Source organism: Hippocampus comes, unplaced genomic scaffold, assembly GCF_001891065.2.
Source record: "Hippocampus comes isolate QL1 unplaced genomic scaffold, H_comes_QL1_v1.1 scaffold328, whole genome shotgun sequence".
Taxonomy (NCBI): Eukaryota; Metazoa; Chordata; class Actinopteri; order Syngnathiformes; family Syngnathidae; genus Hippocampus; species Hippocampus comes.
In genome coordinates this window covers 273,308-290,335 of record NW_017841881.1, presented here as the reverse complement: position 1 = coordinate 290,335, position 17,028 = coordinate 273,308, and the positions used below count along the sequence as shown (strand labels likewise).

The 17,028-nt window shown below is 46.1% G+C and overlaps 1 protein-coding gene across 1 annotated transcript in view; it reads right to left on the bottom strand.

The window, feature by feature from the left end:
- fat3b (FAT atypical cadherin 3b) overlaps positions 1–16,762 on the bottom strand; it is a 55,403-nt gene extending 38,641 nt beyond the window's left edge. The window contains exons 1-7 of the mRNA XM_019859612.1: positions 16,327–16,762; positions 12,131–15,102; positions 11,465–11,599; positions 11,068–11,269; positions 5,207–5,325; positions 3,950–4,148; positions 1,911–1,972 (exon numbers count right to left, since the gene is read on the bottom strand). Coding sequence (XP_019715171.1) covers positions 1,911–1,972; positions 3,950–4,148; positions 5,207–5,325; positions 11,068–11,269; positions 11,465–11,599; positions 12,131–15,079 — 3,666 coding nt within the window. The 5' untranslated portion in view covers positions 15,080–15,102; positions 16,327–16,762. The remainder of the gene's footprint in view (positions 1–1,910; positions 1,973–3,949; positions 4,149–5,206; positions 5,326–11,067; positions 11,270–11,464; positions 11,600–12,130; positions 15,103–16,326) is intronic.
- Between the last annotated feature and the right edge of the window lie 266 nt (positions 16,763–17,028).

The window sequence follows — 17,028 nt, the reverse complement described above, 5'->3', positions numbered from 1 at the left end:
GGAGTGGCGGGTTGTCACCGGCCCGTCGATGACCGTCACCTAGGAAACGGACACGGTTGCGTGAGTGCGAGCGGGTGGAATATTTTGGTGTGCTTTTCGCGGACGCACGTCGGCGGCGATGAGGAGTCGAGCTCATGGGAAATCTCTTTGTATTAGCGAGGCCTGCGGTGGAGGCAAAGGTCTCATCACAACATCGATTGGATCACATCACGAGTGTGAGCCGCCCGACTGCTGACTGGACTCTTAATTATACTCCGTGTTGGGCAAAGCCGCACACAGCAACACTCGCACTGCAGGTCTTAGATAGAGAGCCCGTTCCCGATTGTCTATTTCCATTCACTGTCGAGTGAGCGCGCAGAGTTTGAAGGAAGTCGGAGCTCTTACGATAAGTTTCATCTTTTGAATGACCCCTGGACATCGCCAAAATAAGACAAATACTGTATGTCCGTTTCAAACTCAAATGGCAGCCTTCCTGTATCTTTACGGGTATATTTTCTTTTTTGTGGGTCGACTGGTGATAGACACGGCTGCCAAATTTCTGATTCCGGAGGTAAACTGAAATTGGGGGCTGAATTTTCAAAAACAAGTAATCCAAGTGACACTCATCCAACTTCACTGCCATGCTTTTTCTTTCCAAATGCGAAAAAAATGTATATACTGTACGTTTTAAAAAAAGGGGTGTGGTGACATGTTTGAAGACAAGACTTCAAACCTTACCATCATGCTTTGCATTGCCTTGGTCCCCAGATTTCACAAATCTTTTGGACTTGGCTTTTTGATCATTTTTGTTTTGCGATCGTTTTGCGGCAACTAACTTCAGGGGAAGAATTTTTTTGGGAATGTTCGAGTTTGATGGTGAGTCATCGAATATTTCCGCCATTTTCTCCAGACTTATTGAGTCTGGATTTCGCAATCTTTTTTTTTTTTTTTTCAATCCCTAATCTTATGATGTATACGTACAGTATGTCAACCAGATTTCACGTCACTCCGAGAATCAAGCTCCAGGGGGTGGATTTTGAAAACGTTCCTTGCTGTACTAACGACGTAAAGTTGTCTTTGCAAAGGCAGATTTATTGTTCCAGCTCTTGTATTGGATCTCATTGAATTGCCTCCCAAATTTTTTTTTTTTTTTCAATCCCTAATCTTATGATGTATACGTACAGTATGTCAACCAGATTTCACGTCACTCCGAGAATCAAGCTCCAGGGGGTGGATTTTGAAAACGTTCCTTGCTGTACTAACGACGTAAAGTTGTCTTTGCAAAGGCAGATTTATTGTTCCAGCTCTTGTATTGGATCTCATTGAATTGCCTCCCAAATGAAGTGAGCGTATATGATTTCATTGTCTTCCCCAGTGTCCTCTCACCGTGCACCGAGGCTGACAGATAAACATCTCGGGAGGGGTCACTCGGGAGGGGGAGGGTTATTTCATTTCATTGCGGCAGTTAATAAATTGCGTGCAAAGTCTCAGCAGGGGCGAAGTTTTCCCAGTAAAGTGGAGACGGTGCGATTATCCGCTTCATCTGCATGCAGCGCGGCCAGCGCAAATGCTAATCACAACGTTATCTGGACGCCCAGTGTCTGCACTTATCTAACACTCACACACTTTCACGCACACGTACACACGCGCGCGCACACACACACATACACACACGCACACACAAACACAAAAAGTCCTCCCCAGGCCCAGCCAAGGAGATAACCAATGATGAACGATTACATTTAAGAAATCCCCACGCCCGGGCCCCAAACCGGAGGCATTCATCAGCGTCTGAGGGAGGGGGCCTTGAGGGGCCTGGTGTCTGGCTCATCCTCCAGCCGGTCTGCGGTGCTTGCGCCGTGGCAGGTGGCGACTAAAGATAAACAAACCGGCGGACCCCAGAGTCCCCCGCGCCGGTCGTACGTAGGTACCTCCAGGAAGTGTTCCGACTGCTGCTCTCGGTCCAGCTTCCTTGCCGTCGTGGTGATCAAGCCTGGAGGCATAAAGACAGAAGAGAGTCTTGATAATAGGCTGTCATTGAACGGCATAATCGCATTAACTGTCGATATATTTGACTCAAGTGCAGTAATATTACAGCAGAGTGAGTCCGCGCATTAGCATTGTAGGGGTGTGCCATACGTAAGTATGAGATTTACATCCTAATCCGTCTCAAAAATCTAATCAAGTCTGTCTGGGCACTACGTTGATCCCAGCTTCACTTTCAGACATATTTCGGAGTGTCTTTGTGTGAATGAATATGCATTAAAAATTCAATCATGAAATACACCCGAGTTAAATAACACTGCACTATAATGAATGCCAATTCATTGACTTGATGGCAGAGGAATTAAAGGACAAGGATGAGGACCGTTTGAAGTGTGTGCGTGCGCGCGCCGAGGTGTGCGTGTTATGAGGTGGAACGCGGACCGTTTCAATCACACACATACACACTCATACGGAAGCCTCACCTTGAGCGGATCATCTCACACGTGCGCGCGCGCTTGCACGGCAACACAAAAAAAACCCACCTCCACTCACTTATACACAACCAGCATGCAAATAATGACATCATATGTACACACGCACTCGCTTGATCATTTTTGTACCATCATTCAGAAATGTCATATTTGCACATTGTATAACTAAGTAGTTGTGATTCATCCCACCAAGAAAGGTCTATTAAAAAAAAAAAAAAGTCACGCAGCCAGCGAGGACAAACAGTGGTAGCTTATTCCTATGCCTTGGACCTTATGTCAACACTCATCTCTTGTGTTTGCTCCCCCGCCAAGCACGAAAACGAGGAGGAGGATGAGTGAAGGGAGGGAGGGTGGTGTGAGGTGAGGGGGGGTTAAGTGGTTTCGGGGTGGTAGTGGTGTTCTGGGGTGGGGGGGGGGGTTGTCAGTGCTCCTAAAGCAGGGAACACTGCTTCAATCTTGTGTTGTGTTTGGCGACACGCGCCCGCGCACACACACACACACACAAAAAGTCACAAAACAAATCAAAGTGTCGGGGTGGAACGGGACACATCAATCAGTCCGGCGAAGAGCCACGGAAAGTTGCAGGACTCCCGACACACACAAAAGTCCCGTTGCGCTGTGATAACACGCCTATCATATCAATCCGCCGCTTTATAAGGATACCGGTTGGGAGGCGGCGCCGGATGCGGTAAAAGTCCATTTATCAGGGGACAGGGACATCAATACAGACGAGAATGAGCAAGAGATAACGGCAACAGCAACAGGAACAGAGGAGGGCGTGGATGGCGGGAAAAGTGCAACCTCTGTGGCACATCACACAAATGTTACCTTCTTTTTACACCTTTTTGAGGGCTAAGAGTGAAGGACCGAAACCGTTTATATTCACCCCTTTTGTGTCTATGGCTACGTTGTCCATGCCTTCATTTGAGTCCGACCAATCGGATCGCTTATCCCGCTCACTCAACCTCCTTGAGGGGGATGTGGGAGGACTTTGACAAATTGCGTTCCAAAACGTCAATGCCATTAAATAAAAAAAGAATAATTCTAAATTATATTTAAATAAACATAAATGTTAAAGGGAAAGAAAAGTTGTTGCATCAACGATTCCCATAAAAAATGCAATTACATTTTCAGAAAAAAATTGAATTAAATACATAAAAATAAAATTAACAATCATAATAATAATAAGAATAATACATTTTATTTAAAGGCCCCTTCCTTGGCAGTCAAGGACAGCGCATTAAATAGTGCAAGATGTCCTTAAATACAATAGCAATAATAATTTATATTATATTCAATTTTACTCTTTATTGAGGTGTACAATTTAATTATATTTCTTATTTTCATTAATTAATTGAGATTTTATTTACCTATATAGTTGAAATCTATATTCTGAAAAGCCTACTAGAACTGCTGAACTTTATTTTGGGTTAACCAGAGACAGCATCCATCCATCTGTCTTTTTGTAAATATACGTAAATGACTTCACTGACCTGTTTTGGGGTTAATGTAGAAGAAGTTCTGCGGGTTGCCGGCGGTGATGCGGTAGGTGAGGCGGCTCGGCGTGGCGGTGAGGTCGGGGTCCTGCGCCTGGATGCGGATCACCGACACGTCCCTGGGCGAGTTCTCCAACACCGACGGGTGGTAAATGGGGTCCGAGGTGAGCGGCGCATTGTCGTTCACGTCTTCCACCTGATGAGGGGACAAATATTTCTTTAGTTGCTTCATCTGCACACTTTCAAACTCCGGTGACATGACATCAAATGATCATGAAATATGAAGACGAAAGAAAAAGTAGTCACATTTGCGTTTGTTGTTGTGAAATCTTGACTTTATTTATATAAAAGATAAGATAACCTTTATTTGTCCCACACTGGGGAAATTTGCAATATACAGTAGATTAATCTCTCAATCAAGCACATGTAGCGCATGCTAGTCTGCTACCTGTCACACCCACAGCGTCCACTCAACTTCGGCGTGCACGTGTGCGGAATATTTACGAACGTGGGCCGCGAGCGACACGGCGCCGAGACGCTTGAGCGGGTAATTGAGGAGCACCTGTGTCTGATTAAACTTTGTGGTTCGGGGGGGGGGGGGGGGCGCGTGCGTGTGTGCGTGTGTGCGTGTGTGTGTGAGACCAATCACACCCCGGAAGGCACAACAATAACGCTGCCATTCCGCAAAGTCTCTCAAATGTGTCATGTTTGTGCTGGATGCTGAGGCGGAACAATCAAGTGAGTGCGGATTTGCTTACAGGCTCAAGATCACAACATTGAGTTCGGGATAAAGCCATGCAGCCAGCCGGCGTACAAGTCCATCAAAAAGCAACATGTCGATTCCACCGTAACCAAATTCAAAGTTGTTGTTGTCTCGTAAGCCAAAATTTGGACTTAATGCGAGTGCTGTGCTGTTGTTAGCTTGCAAGACAAAATGCTGTTAGAAGCTAACAAGCTAACTTTTAGGCCTGAAGCAGTAAATTTGCAGAACTGCTTGTTCTTCAACATCTTCATTCTTTTAATGTACTTAAGAGCAATATTGATGTCCAAATTGTGCACAATGTCCATAAACAATTGGGGGCTACATTGCAGCGTTCGAGTTCACATGGCTCAAGGTTTTTTTTTTTTATTATGAATGTCCTGCTGTGGCACTGTAATGTTGTGGCCGGCGAGTAGATAACCATACATACATAAAAGCCGCATCACTGCACCGCAAAGACGCCAATTGGCATGCAGAGAGCGTGCGCATCCTACCTGGATGAAGACCTCGACGGAAGCGGAGAGCGGCGTGACCCCTCTGTCTGTGGCGTGCACCGTCAGCCAATAGGAGTCCTTGCTCTCGCAGTCCAGGATGCCTGCTGTGTAAATCACCCCTGCAGAAAAGAAGACATATTAATACCAGCGGGGACGTATAACACTCAAGTGTGTGTGGGTCTGACTGTGTGTGGGTCTGACTGTGTGTGTGTGTGTGTGTGTGTGTGTGTGTGCCCGCGCACGCGGTTGTCACGGAGAGGATTCATTCCCAAAGTGAGAAACAATTTGAGTGCAATTTCCCAGAGGAGGCAAACTCATTGCCCCCATCCCCACAGATCAGCAAACAAGAGATTTCTAGAGGCCGCAGAGACATGCACGGCCATTTGGGGCGCCGCCAGGTTCACATTCAGCGGTCCGGCCAATCGTCGCTCACTGCCGCTTTGGAGCAGAATCAGGATTTGAAGAAGGTTGGCCTAATCCTTTCAATTTTTCTTCAAATGATTCACGTCATTTCAACTTGATATTGTTCAGCTCGTTGGTGAGATGTTGGGAATCATTTTTCCACAAAAATTCTCAAATTAAAAGACAATTGGCATATTTAACGCTTTCTTCGAAATGATTCAACCCAATTACCCCTTCAAAATGTTCTCTTTATTTACAACATCTAGAAAATCTAAATTTTCACATTACCCTAATTCTCATTTGTTCCACATTCCACATTTTCACACTCAAACATCCAAACCAATCGACATTGACTTATTGATCCTCTCCTTCCGCTTTTCTGAACCGATTCAAACCATTCCAACCACAAATTTATTCCGCACACTTGCTTTCCATACTCAGGTTAGCATTTTGCAACATGTTAGCATACCTTCTGGTCGCATGTTGAGCAATTAGTAGTCGTACATACATTTTGGGCAAGATGTAAAATCCTCATCGATAGAGATTTTTGCAACTTCGATTCCATTATCGCCAGAATTCATTGAAGTATTGTTACATTCTTCAATTATCACAGTGAATTATTTGCAATTTCCCAGTTTGAATCCCTAGATGATTTCACTCTCTTTTTAAGGATCCATTTATTGTATTTATTTGCCCACAAAAAAGCAAAACAAAAAAAAAAACCAGACCCACAATACTGGCGGCTGCAGTGACATTCAAGGCCATTAGCGGCGCCGCGGCGGTCACCTTCGAAACTTTGGTCGATCACGGCTCACCCCTCGCTCACTGTTACTTTTGTGCCAGCACCAATAAAGTCACAAACACGCGTGCGCGCACACACAATGTGTCAGTGGCCTCAAGTAAGATGAGGAGCTGACAGCTCTGGTGCGACCCCTTAATGGACTGTCTGCTCTGCTCTGCATGCCAGACTTGGCATTGAATTCAGGCCGTCTGATGGACAGCTTTTGCATCGGCTAGTAGAGACAAAAGTGTTGAGACGCGCCTCCTTGATGGCCTCCCCCAAGGAAGTTAACCATGCATTCCCATAGCTGTTTTTTGTTTTTTTTTTGAGTGATGGCAGGCTCCCAGAGAAGTTTCAGCAGGGGCGAGGAGGCTGCGCAGGAAAAGTCAGTGCACTTCTGTAAGATCCATGAACATCACGCTTGCCTTAATTTCTCTGTGAATAATTTATGACTCCCGGTGTTGGAATGCATTCATATGCGAGGGGTCGTGTCAGTGAAGGTGCTAATCCAAATGAGGATTGTTGAGGTCTGAGTTTGATTCGAGATAATTAATCAATCATAAATTGAAGAGAGCCCTTAATTCCCCACTGAATCTTTACTATTTATCATAGAATTACCCACCGAGGCTTTCTGCCCGCCATTCTTATTTTAAAATGCGTAAACTACATTTGGAGAGCATCTGAAATGGATTATTCGTGTCGGTCCCTAGAATATATTGTCTTCCCCCTTCCCCGCACTCACATACGCACAAAATCTACAAATGGGCAAATTTGCGAATGCCGAAACATGAATGTGGGGGGCCGTGCCCGGTAAGTTAATGACAAGAGGTGGGCTCAGGGGCACGTACGCCGCTGTTCAAAGAGTGTTTTTGTCGGTGGTAATGACGCGCTAATATGAGCTTGTCCTTGACTTTGTCCCTTCCAAAGTGCATCCTGTTTCGAGAGAGAGAGAGAGAGAGAGAGAGAGAGAGAGAGCGTTGGCGAGGAGGCAAGAAACACGCGCACACCCGGCTTTTTTCCCCCCAAAAGCTCTCTGAACTCGTGAAGGAGCACCCTGTCGATTTCATACAAATGTGACTTGACAGCCTTCATTGTCACCATAAACAACACACTGCACAACAAACCGAGCTGTTGCCACATGCATTTTTATTTCTCCCGCCCCCCCACCGTCCCCCCTCACAAGTCTATCCATCACACGTCAGATTTCCCAAGAACATGCCCCGCACCAATCTCTGATTTAAATTAAAACGGCTCAATAATGCCAATAGGAGCGAGAGGCACGCGCAACAGATGATGTGAATACCAATTTTCTCTTGACGAAGTGGTTGAACGGCAGCGAGCTTGCGGCTGAAAGCGGGAAGGAGGATCTTTGCATTGCATTCGCACGGGAGGAGTGAGTCATCTCCAAAAGGGGCAACGGTAAGGCCGACCTTTCGCGCGAGGGAAGGGGTCGGGGGACAAAGGTGCAAATACTTGAGAAAATTGCCGACGTCAAAGACGAAGGAAGATACGCGCAATTTGCTTTCATTCGACATGTCCACAACAAAACCAAAATGGAATGAAAAGGGATTGAAACGGCGAAGAAAACAACCACTTGAGTGCTGTAATGCATAATCTAGTATGAACGTCATAACTTTTTTCCCCCCGCCTCCTCCACAAAAAATTGGTCATCTTTCTTTGTCCCTTAGGCCCACAAGAAGCCCCACAACTCACTTCCTAATAAAGTGGTATTAAAATGTTTTTTTTTCAAGACAGGAACGGTGAGGGAGTGTTGTCGAACCGTAACTAATAGCAACAGTGTCCTTCCAAGATAAAGTTGGACGCCGACTATAAAACATGTCAAGCGGGGTCATAAAAAAAAAAAAAAAAAAAAAGTGTAATAAGGTAGCTTTTTTTCCCCCCTGCAATCTTCTTTCAGTTTCTGCTCCGACAGGAGCTGGCTCGGACCTCCCCCGGAATAATCTCAGCCTCAGCGCCAGCTCGCTTTGCGCCTCGGTGACTTTGTAATGTTAAAGGTACACAAGTGAGCCGCGCATCGTTACACATTACTGCGGGGGGCTCACATAGATGGAAAACATCTTTAAGTTTGAAAGCAACGTAGTATTTCTGCTGACTGCACCGCATAATGAGGTTTACAAATGTTTTTGCATCGAATGCATGATAAATGCAGGTTCGGGAAATACAGCTATGAGGTCGTCCCGTTAGTCCTTTGAGTCCCTCATCAAAATCAACATGTCCAAGGTTTAAAAAAAATAAAAAAAAAAAAACTATGTAAAATAATGCAAAACGTCAAGTTGAATACACTCGGGAGGATGTTGATGTGCTTGGGTAGGGAGGTGCTGCCGTTTTGGTTCGAGATTTTATTTTTATTCAGTTGGATGGCGTACCCAGCAACCTAGTGTGATACATTTAAAATTTTACAAATGTGATTTTTTTTGGGGCCTACATTTTATTCTCTTAAGATAATGATAGTATTGAGCTATTTTTTGAAAAATTACTGTTTTAACTAATTTATTTGCTAGATCACGGTATGTTATTTTATTTTTATTTAAATTGCGCTGTTCAAATGTGGATTATTCACCAACACATTTTTAAATGTTGATATTTCTCATTTTTTTACTTGTTTTTATTAACGAGTGACATTATTAGTTGACATTTTGGTTGTTTTATTTGACATATTCACATTGATATCATTTACACCCTATTAGCCATTTTCTCGTTTTATTTTAAAGCTCATATATTTGGTTTTAGTTCAGATTTTTATTTTGGTGGCTTACTTTTGTCATTTGTCATTTTTCCCAATTTTTACCTACATGGAATAGTCTTCATTTTTGTATTGGATGGCATTATCCTCTCCAAGTGTACCTAATGTCGCATCCTCCAAGCGGACACTACAGTACAAGCCCGGTGGTCCGAGAGAGCATGCGGACCGGAGCCAACAGGCCTTGTATGTGTGTGTCAATTGATTGTTCTCCTGTGACTGGCCGATCAATACTAATTAGCCTAGTTAAAGGTCAGCGCGGCCCTTCAGTGGACGCTGAAGAGCGCACAAGACGGAAGGAGCTGCTTACCATCCCGGCCAGGCTCGATTTTATGAAGCGTCCCGACGACGATTGTGATCGCTTCGCCTCAGCAACACGAAGCTAGCCAGCAGCTGCTAGTTTGACACGGGAAGACAAAACAATAGATTTACATTGCGCTCGCGTCGTATTATTGTATTTTATTTTATTGGTTGCTGTGGTGCGGGCTTTGTTTGATGGCTGAGCTGCCGCTGCGGCAACAAAGTCCCCCCCGCGGGGATAATAAAGTTCGCCTTGACCTTGGACGAATGTCGAAATGAGCGCGGCGCTAAGCGTATATTATATAAGGGTATATTATAAATAAAAGTGGATATTACTGGACATGTAAAGGCCTTTCATGAGCGCAGGAATGTTTGTATTGATTTCAGCATATAGTGCAGGTACACTGTTGTGTCTGATTACGGTCACTTTTGAATCATTCATGGCACAGCGTGTATCGTTTTGTGTCATGCTGTGTTTTCCATCGCATGGTAAATTATACAGTATGATATCGTATCGTGCCTCATAGAGTCTCTTACCATCAAATATTACACCGTATCACATTGTGTGACATTGTCTCTAATCTTATATCGGACCGCATCATGTCATGTACCATTTCTTCAATTTTGTTGGAATGTTTGCACATAACGAACACAGCCGAGTGATTTGTTTGCCGCGAGAGCTGACAGACTCTGATCGCAGAGCGAAACCTTTCTGCACACTCAACTTCCATGCAAATATGAACTGTGCAGACATGCGTGGCATTTTCAACAGCCGGGCAATGAGAAGTGCTGGGATTTCATCGAATCCACGTGTGCCAACTGCGGTCATGTATAGCAAATGTCAACGCACTGCGTGAACGCCTATTGGCATTTTTTCTTTGTTGTCTTTAGTCGGAACAGTCTCAGCGGTTATGGGAAAGCCTCGATCTGCAGTTTGGCTCAGTTGCAGGGCAAGCTCTGCTCGTGCTGGTGCCATGTTGCCCTCATTAAAATAATGATCGCCACAAACCAGCATCTCAACTCTGACGTCACTCTCATCACCTAGCTCCACTCTAACTTCAAAAAAGTATTGAGAGACAACTTTAAACCCCACTGTCGACCGATTTTTTTTTCCCTAGAAAATTCTTGCTTGGCTTGATGAATGCAACTGAAAATGTGATGTATTTGTAATGGAGTGAAGTGATACTTTTTTTTTTCATATGTTACATTATTGGATAACTAAACGTGCCACGGCTCAAATTGACTCGGGAATTTTCTTACTGAGAAGCGAACATTAGTTATTTCATTTTACTTTTAAACATGAAGAGGTCACACTGACCCGTTTTGATACACAAAAGAAACAAACCTACCAGGAGAGTTAATAAACAACTCAATTAACCGCAGGAGCTTTTCTCAGGTCCACCGGCGGACTCCCAAATGGTAGACAAAATCCCAATACTTTTGTCCCACTCATATAAATCAAGTAATCATGCAGCCCTCGATTCCGCGTATCGCACAGCTGTCGAATTGCAAAGCACAACACGACTTTAATAAGCAACCAATTACAAATAAATGGAAACATCCTGCATGAGGCACACGATTCGTATTGGATGTTAATTGGGTACGGGAGCATCAAACCTGTGTCTTCGTCGATGGTGAAGGCGCCCAGCCCGCTGCCACCTCGGATGGAGTACTTCACGGCGCCGTCCCTCCCTTCGTCGTCGTCCTTGGCGTCCACTGCCAGCACGCTGGTGCCCGCCCGCGAGTTTTCCTTCACCGAGCCTCTCACGGCGAAGTCGGCAAAGTAGGGCGCGTACAAATTCTCGTTGACGTCCACCACCTGGAAACCGGTTGACCGATTAGCAGTGGTGTAAGTAAGGTACAACAATTGTTTCGATTCATGTCATTTAAGTAGATATTTCAGATATCTGTACTTGGAGTATTTGCGTTTTAGTACAGAGCCGTATTTTTGCCACCTTAATGAAGCACGAATCACAATATGATGATGGTACACATGTTTATGAGTGTGGCGCACCTCCACCTCCACATACGTCAGGCTGCTGAGGGTGGGCGTTCCCTGGTCTTCGGCGAGTAAGGTCAGGTTGAAGAACGCCTGCGTCTCAAAGTCCAGCTCCTTCCTGATCCTCAAAACGCCACTCGTACCGTCCATCTGCCATGCGCACACACGCACACACACACACACACACACACACACACACACACACACAAATCAGTAAATGCAGCATATAAATACTGTATGTAGGACATATGTAGGGTGGATAATCCTTTTCCATCTATCCATTTTCTATATCCTGTTTATGCTCACAGACAGCTGGAGCCTATCTCAGCTCACTTTGGGTGAAAGGCGAACTACACTTTAGATTGGTCGGCAGTCAGTCGTAGAGCACAGACAGAACCAGACAAGCATTGACTCTCACGCTCACACCCTCAATGAGTCGGAAAGGAACACACGTTGCCTGCACCAAAGTCAGGTTCTACTGACGAATGGTTCTGTATCGTAGGTCTGTCTGGGTCTGTCTCTTCATTTTGTTTTGTTGTGATGTTGGCTGTATTTTACTGATTTGGGCTCTCGTCTTGAAAACAAGATGATGCATCTCAATGGGTTGATCAAAATATAAATGCAAAAATGTAGGACAAGTCATGAAATAATTTAAAAAAACAAAACAAAACAATTACAGACCTCAAAAGTGCCGTTGAAGTCACTGAAGAGGGAGTACCGGACTTGTCCACTGGATCCGATGTCCGGGTCCTTGGCCTGCACCCACATAATGACAGCCCCCGGTGGGAGGTCCTCGAGCACTCGAGCACTGTAAGTACTCGGGATGAAGGACGGGGCGCAGTCGTTGACGTCTTCCACGATGATGTTCAACGTGGTCACCGCCGATCTCCGGTTGCCTCTTTCGGCCTTGTCTCTGGCCTCGATCCTCAGAGTATATGTGGGAAAGCTCTCCCGGTCCAGGTGGCCGGCCACAAAGACACCGCCGGTCTCGCTGTCGATGGCGAACTGAGGGATGCTGGTCAGCAAAAGATAGGACAGCTGCGCATTCTGAGCGGCGTCTTTGTCAATAGCAGAGATGGTGACCACCTGCGTGCCCAAGGGTGCGTTTTCAGCAACCAGCGCCGTGAATGAGTCCTGAGCAAACTGCGGATCATTGTCATTGGAATCTTCCACGATAACCGTCAGGAGCCTCCAATTGGACATCTGCGGGACACCTTGGTCGTAGACGGTGATGTTGAGAAAGTAGCGGTCGGTTCGCTCGCGGTCCAGCGGCCGCAGGACGGTCAGCAAGCCGCTCTCCATGTCCACGGTCAAACAGTCCTCTTTGCTGCCATCAGCTACGGAAAAGAGAAGACGCCCGTTGAAGCCGGTGTCGCCGTCACGTGCCCTCACCTGGAACACGCTGGCCCCCGGTGGAAGGTCCTCCCGAACCAGAATACTTGTAGGCAAGGCTTCGAACTGCGGAGCTTGTTTGTTTACGGAAAAGACATCTGGACTCCTGTCAAACTGTCTCACGCGAGCCATCGCTGAGGCCTTTGAGAGCATTTTCTCAGCCATCAACTGGGCCACCTGGGTGTCCTTGCAGCTGAGCCCTCGGGGTGGTATTGAACCCCTGATGACGGATATATTTACATCGGTGGGCGCGGAGGACATTTCGCCATCTGTGGCAACGACTTTCAAGTTGAACATGCCGCTCTTTAAATTCACCCCCGCTAATGATCGCGTCAGCGACAAGGCACCAGACTCTGCTTCCAAGGTAAAGTAGTTCATCTCGTTTCCTGAGATGACCTCGTACTTGACCATACCGAGGTCGTCCATGTCGAGAGCCGACAGGGTGACGATGGTTTGGCTGACAGGGAAATCCCGGCCAATCATCCCTCTGCAGGAGACCCTCTCAAAGACCGGCGCATTGTCATTTATGTTGATCAAACGGACCGTGACGTTGGCCTCGCTCTCCCGTCTGTAGGGCGAACCCCAGTCCGAGGCTCGCACAGCAAACGTGTAGATTTCTTCGGACGACTCAAAGTCCAGGTCTCGCGTGATCCTCAGCTCCCCCGTGTCTTGGTCCACGGCGAAAGGAAGCCAAGGCTCACCGTTAATTGTGTGCGTGACGTAGCCGTTCTCTCCTCTGTCTTCATCCACGGCTGAAACAATGAGAAAAACGGTGCCGACAGCTAAGCTTTCATTGATGGAAACATCATAAAATGGCCGGCTGAAAACTGGGGAGTTGTCATTAGCATCCTCCACGGTGATGCGGACCTTTGCTCTCAGAAGACTTACAGCCTCGAACACTTCCATCTCCATGAAAATCTGTGAAATCCTTGTCAGTCGCCTCGAGGTCATAATAACGCCGGTCGACGGATTGATATCAAAGTACATTAGTTCCGAGAGGCTGCAGAAGCTGTAATTGACACTCGCGGGAGCCGGGGAGATTCTCAGCACCTCGACAACAGTCCCCGGGGGAGCAATTTCACTCAACACCACTTCATAAACGTCTTTCTCGAAACTCCCCAGTGTCGGTTCGGGCTTTGTGACCAACAACTGAAGCAATTGAGTGTTCGAGAACTTAGGAGGGATGCCCCTGTCCTTAGCCTGGAAGGTTAAGTTGCAGCCGTAAGGGTATCTGTCCCAGTCGAACTGCTGTGACGCTCTGACCCAATATTCATTCGCAACGAGTGGCGATCGATCAATCACAAACTGTTCAAGTGGGTCACCGTCGATGATGGACACCCACTCTATGTACCCGCTCACCCCGTCATCGTTATCCTCCACCGCCACTTTGGCAAAGACCGGGTTTTGGTCGGTCCACGACGGGGCCACGGCAACCGCCCTCAGAATTGGGGCAAACTCATTTATCTGCGTCACACTGACCACCAGTCGGGCCGTGCTGCTGATGTCATTGCTACCGTAGAGCTTCATCCCTCGGTCCACCACCTGCACCTCCAACTCGATGAGGTCCCGGTTGTCCATCCTGGGGCGGCCAGTCAGCGTGACCACGCCACTCGTGGGGTGCACGGCGAAGAGGTCCACTTTGCTCTTGAATAAGTAGTAGAACTCGCCGTTGGAACCCACGTCGGCATCGGTGGCCGTCACACGGCCGATGCTGGCGCCCAAAGGGGTGCTCTCAGACACCACGAACGAATAAGAGGTGGGAGAGAAGAGAGGACGGAGGTCGTTCATGTCCAGGACTTTGATGTAGATAGTGGCCATTGCCTCCAGGCCTCCTTGGGCGGAAGCCTTGACCGTCAGAGTGTAATTGTCTTGCACTTCCCGATTCAGCATGGCACCGGTGTTTGTTCGTATGCGTAGAAAGCAGAAATCCCCCATGGTAAAGTCCTCTGCCTGGAAGACGCCCTCGCTGTCGCCGGACTCGATGGAGAACTTAACGTCAAACGATCGGACGAGGAGGATGCCCATTTTGACCTGGCTTCCGGCATAGGTCCTGGAAGCGGAGTTCTCAAAGATGGAGGCGTTGTAGACGGGCTGGCTGAAGAGCAGCAAGCCTTGGCCGGCCCTCTCCTCCGGCAAAAACTGGCCAAGTAGTGTCGGGAAGTCGAAAATGAGCAGAAAGCAAATACGACGGTAAAGAATCGGGAAGCGCATCATAATTCCCTTCAGTTCAGGCTTCATGGCTGTTTCATCACCCAGTCATCCTGCAAGAAGAAAGCATCGCAAAAGAATAAACGTCTTTCACCACCTAGGATTTTCACTGCTTGTTAAAATTTTGATCAAGAACGATTGTAACAAAGAATTTCTGGGGTCTTCCCCAATTGTAGAGGGATGTGACTGCATATTCAAGTCTGCAGTACGCCATGTTTCCATTCAAATGAAGCCCAAAGGCACAAAAAAATAGGTTTTTCTTTAAGCAAACCCCACCAAAATTTTAGGCAGTCACTCTTCATCTAAACAGTCTTTCTAATACAAAGACTGTTAACATTGAAAAGGAAATATTACGGAAATCCGTTTTTCAATTGCTTGTAAACAAATAGTCGGGTTTCTGGAAGGCCCGCACTCCCATGTAGTGTGAAATTAAACAACTAAGTCAGTATTTTCTTTGCTGACAACGTGTCCATTGCGTGCGCCGCATTCTTGGATCCGTTGCACTAATTTAGCCAAATTATAGCTGTGGTCTTATCACTGCAGTACAACGCGGCACAGTGAGCAGCAAGAGGCTCCAAAATAAAATGACTAATTTCAACGACTGTCTGATAACTGTGTGTTAAGTATGCTGCAATTCATTATCCTCTATTGTGGAGCGAGGACTTCCTTACCAAGCCACTGAAATACACGTTAATTAATGTGCAACTAGGGTGTTGTAACTAGGCTAGTGCATTCTTCTTCTGCAAGCAGACTGTGGGAAAATCAAGTATGTGCAGCTCATCGGTAGCCAAATCTGTGCATTCAACAACACTCAATGCAGGTCCACATGTCAGTGTTTCAGACAATTGTGGCTATGATTGTGTCAATTTGACAAATTATGACAAGAACATTCTAAAGGGCTCACTATAACCTTGTTTTCAGAAATAGGTAGCAAAGAATGTACTCAAACCTTCTTTTAAGCGCTTTATCACAGCTGCAGCTGTTGTTAAAAAAAAAAAAAGCTATATAAATATAATGTATTGTATTTGCCTAATTTCACACTTGACAAGTGGGATCCCGAGACCTAAGTATTTGCATACAAGCTATTACAAAGTCAACTTTCCATAATATGCTCCGGTAAGATAACTGGGAACTGTTTCTTACGTTTTTTTAAATGTTTAAAGATTATATAAACTGTTTGTGCAGACGTCAGAGTCAATCACAACAAACGGAAAAAATCAGATTGATAATGCAAACCACTGGATCGTCTGTCACAAACAAATCTCATGTTGTCCTACCTTTATTTTCTGGAATCACTCAAAAGTGCATCCGCTCTTTTCCTCGGGGGAGGAAAAGTCTTCAAAAGCACTCAGACGAGCACATCAGATCCCGCCAGGAGGGACTCGTCAAGAGAACCGCAGCCATCCGCCGTCAAAGTGCACGCCAATTGTCCCAGTTTTCACGCACCTGCGTCCTGCCGAGCTTGACACAAAATGGACGTTAAAAACGGTGCTGCTTTTTCAGACAAGTCAAAGGGAAAAGAGGAGGAGGAAAAAGATTTTGCGCAAGTTTTTTTTTTTTTTTAGAGGGCGACCGGCCAGCAGCATCAGTTGCCGCCGCTTTGGGACCACGGATGGATCGGAGCGAAGGAGGGAGGCGGTGGGCGAGCGAGCGAGAGAGAGGGAACGCCGAGGTTTTCCGAAAAATGACGAACAAACTAAGAAGTGAACGAGGGTAACGCGTGTGTGTGTGTGTGGCCACAAAAAAAAAAAAGACCGTCTTTATGTGATAACTTTTTTTCCCTCCAAAGAATATCAAAAGTATGTTAAAAATACCCCACCAATTCTTCACGTAATATTATTTTGGATTTGATGTATATTACTATAACACTTTCTCGAATAGCTCTCTCGACAAGTGCATTCAAAAGCTTAGAGGTCACAAAGTTCACCTGTAAAGGTTTGAATGCATTTATGGTTTGTCCTGAAATTTCAAGGTCTTTT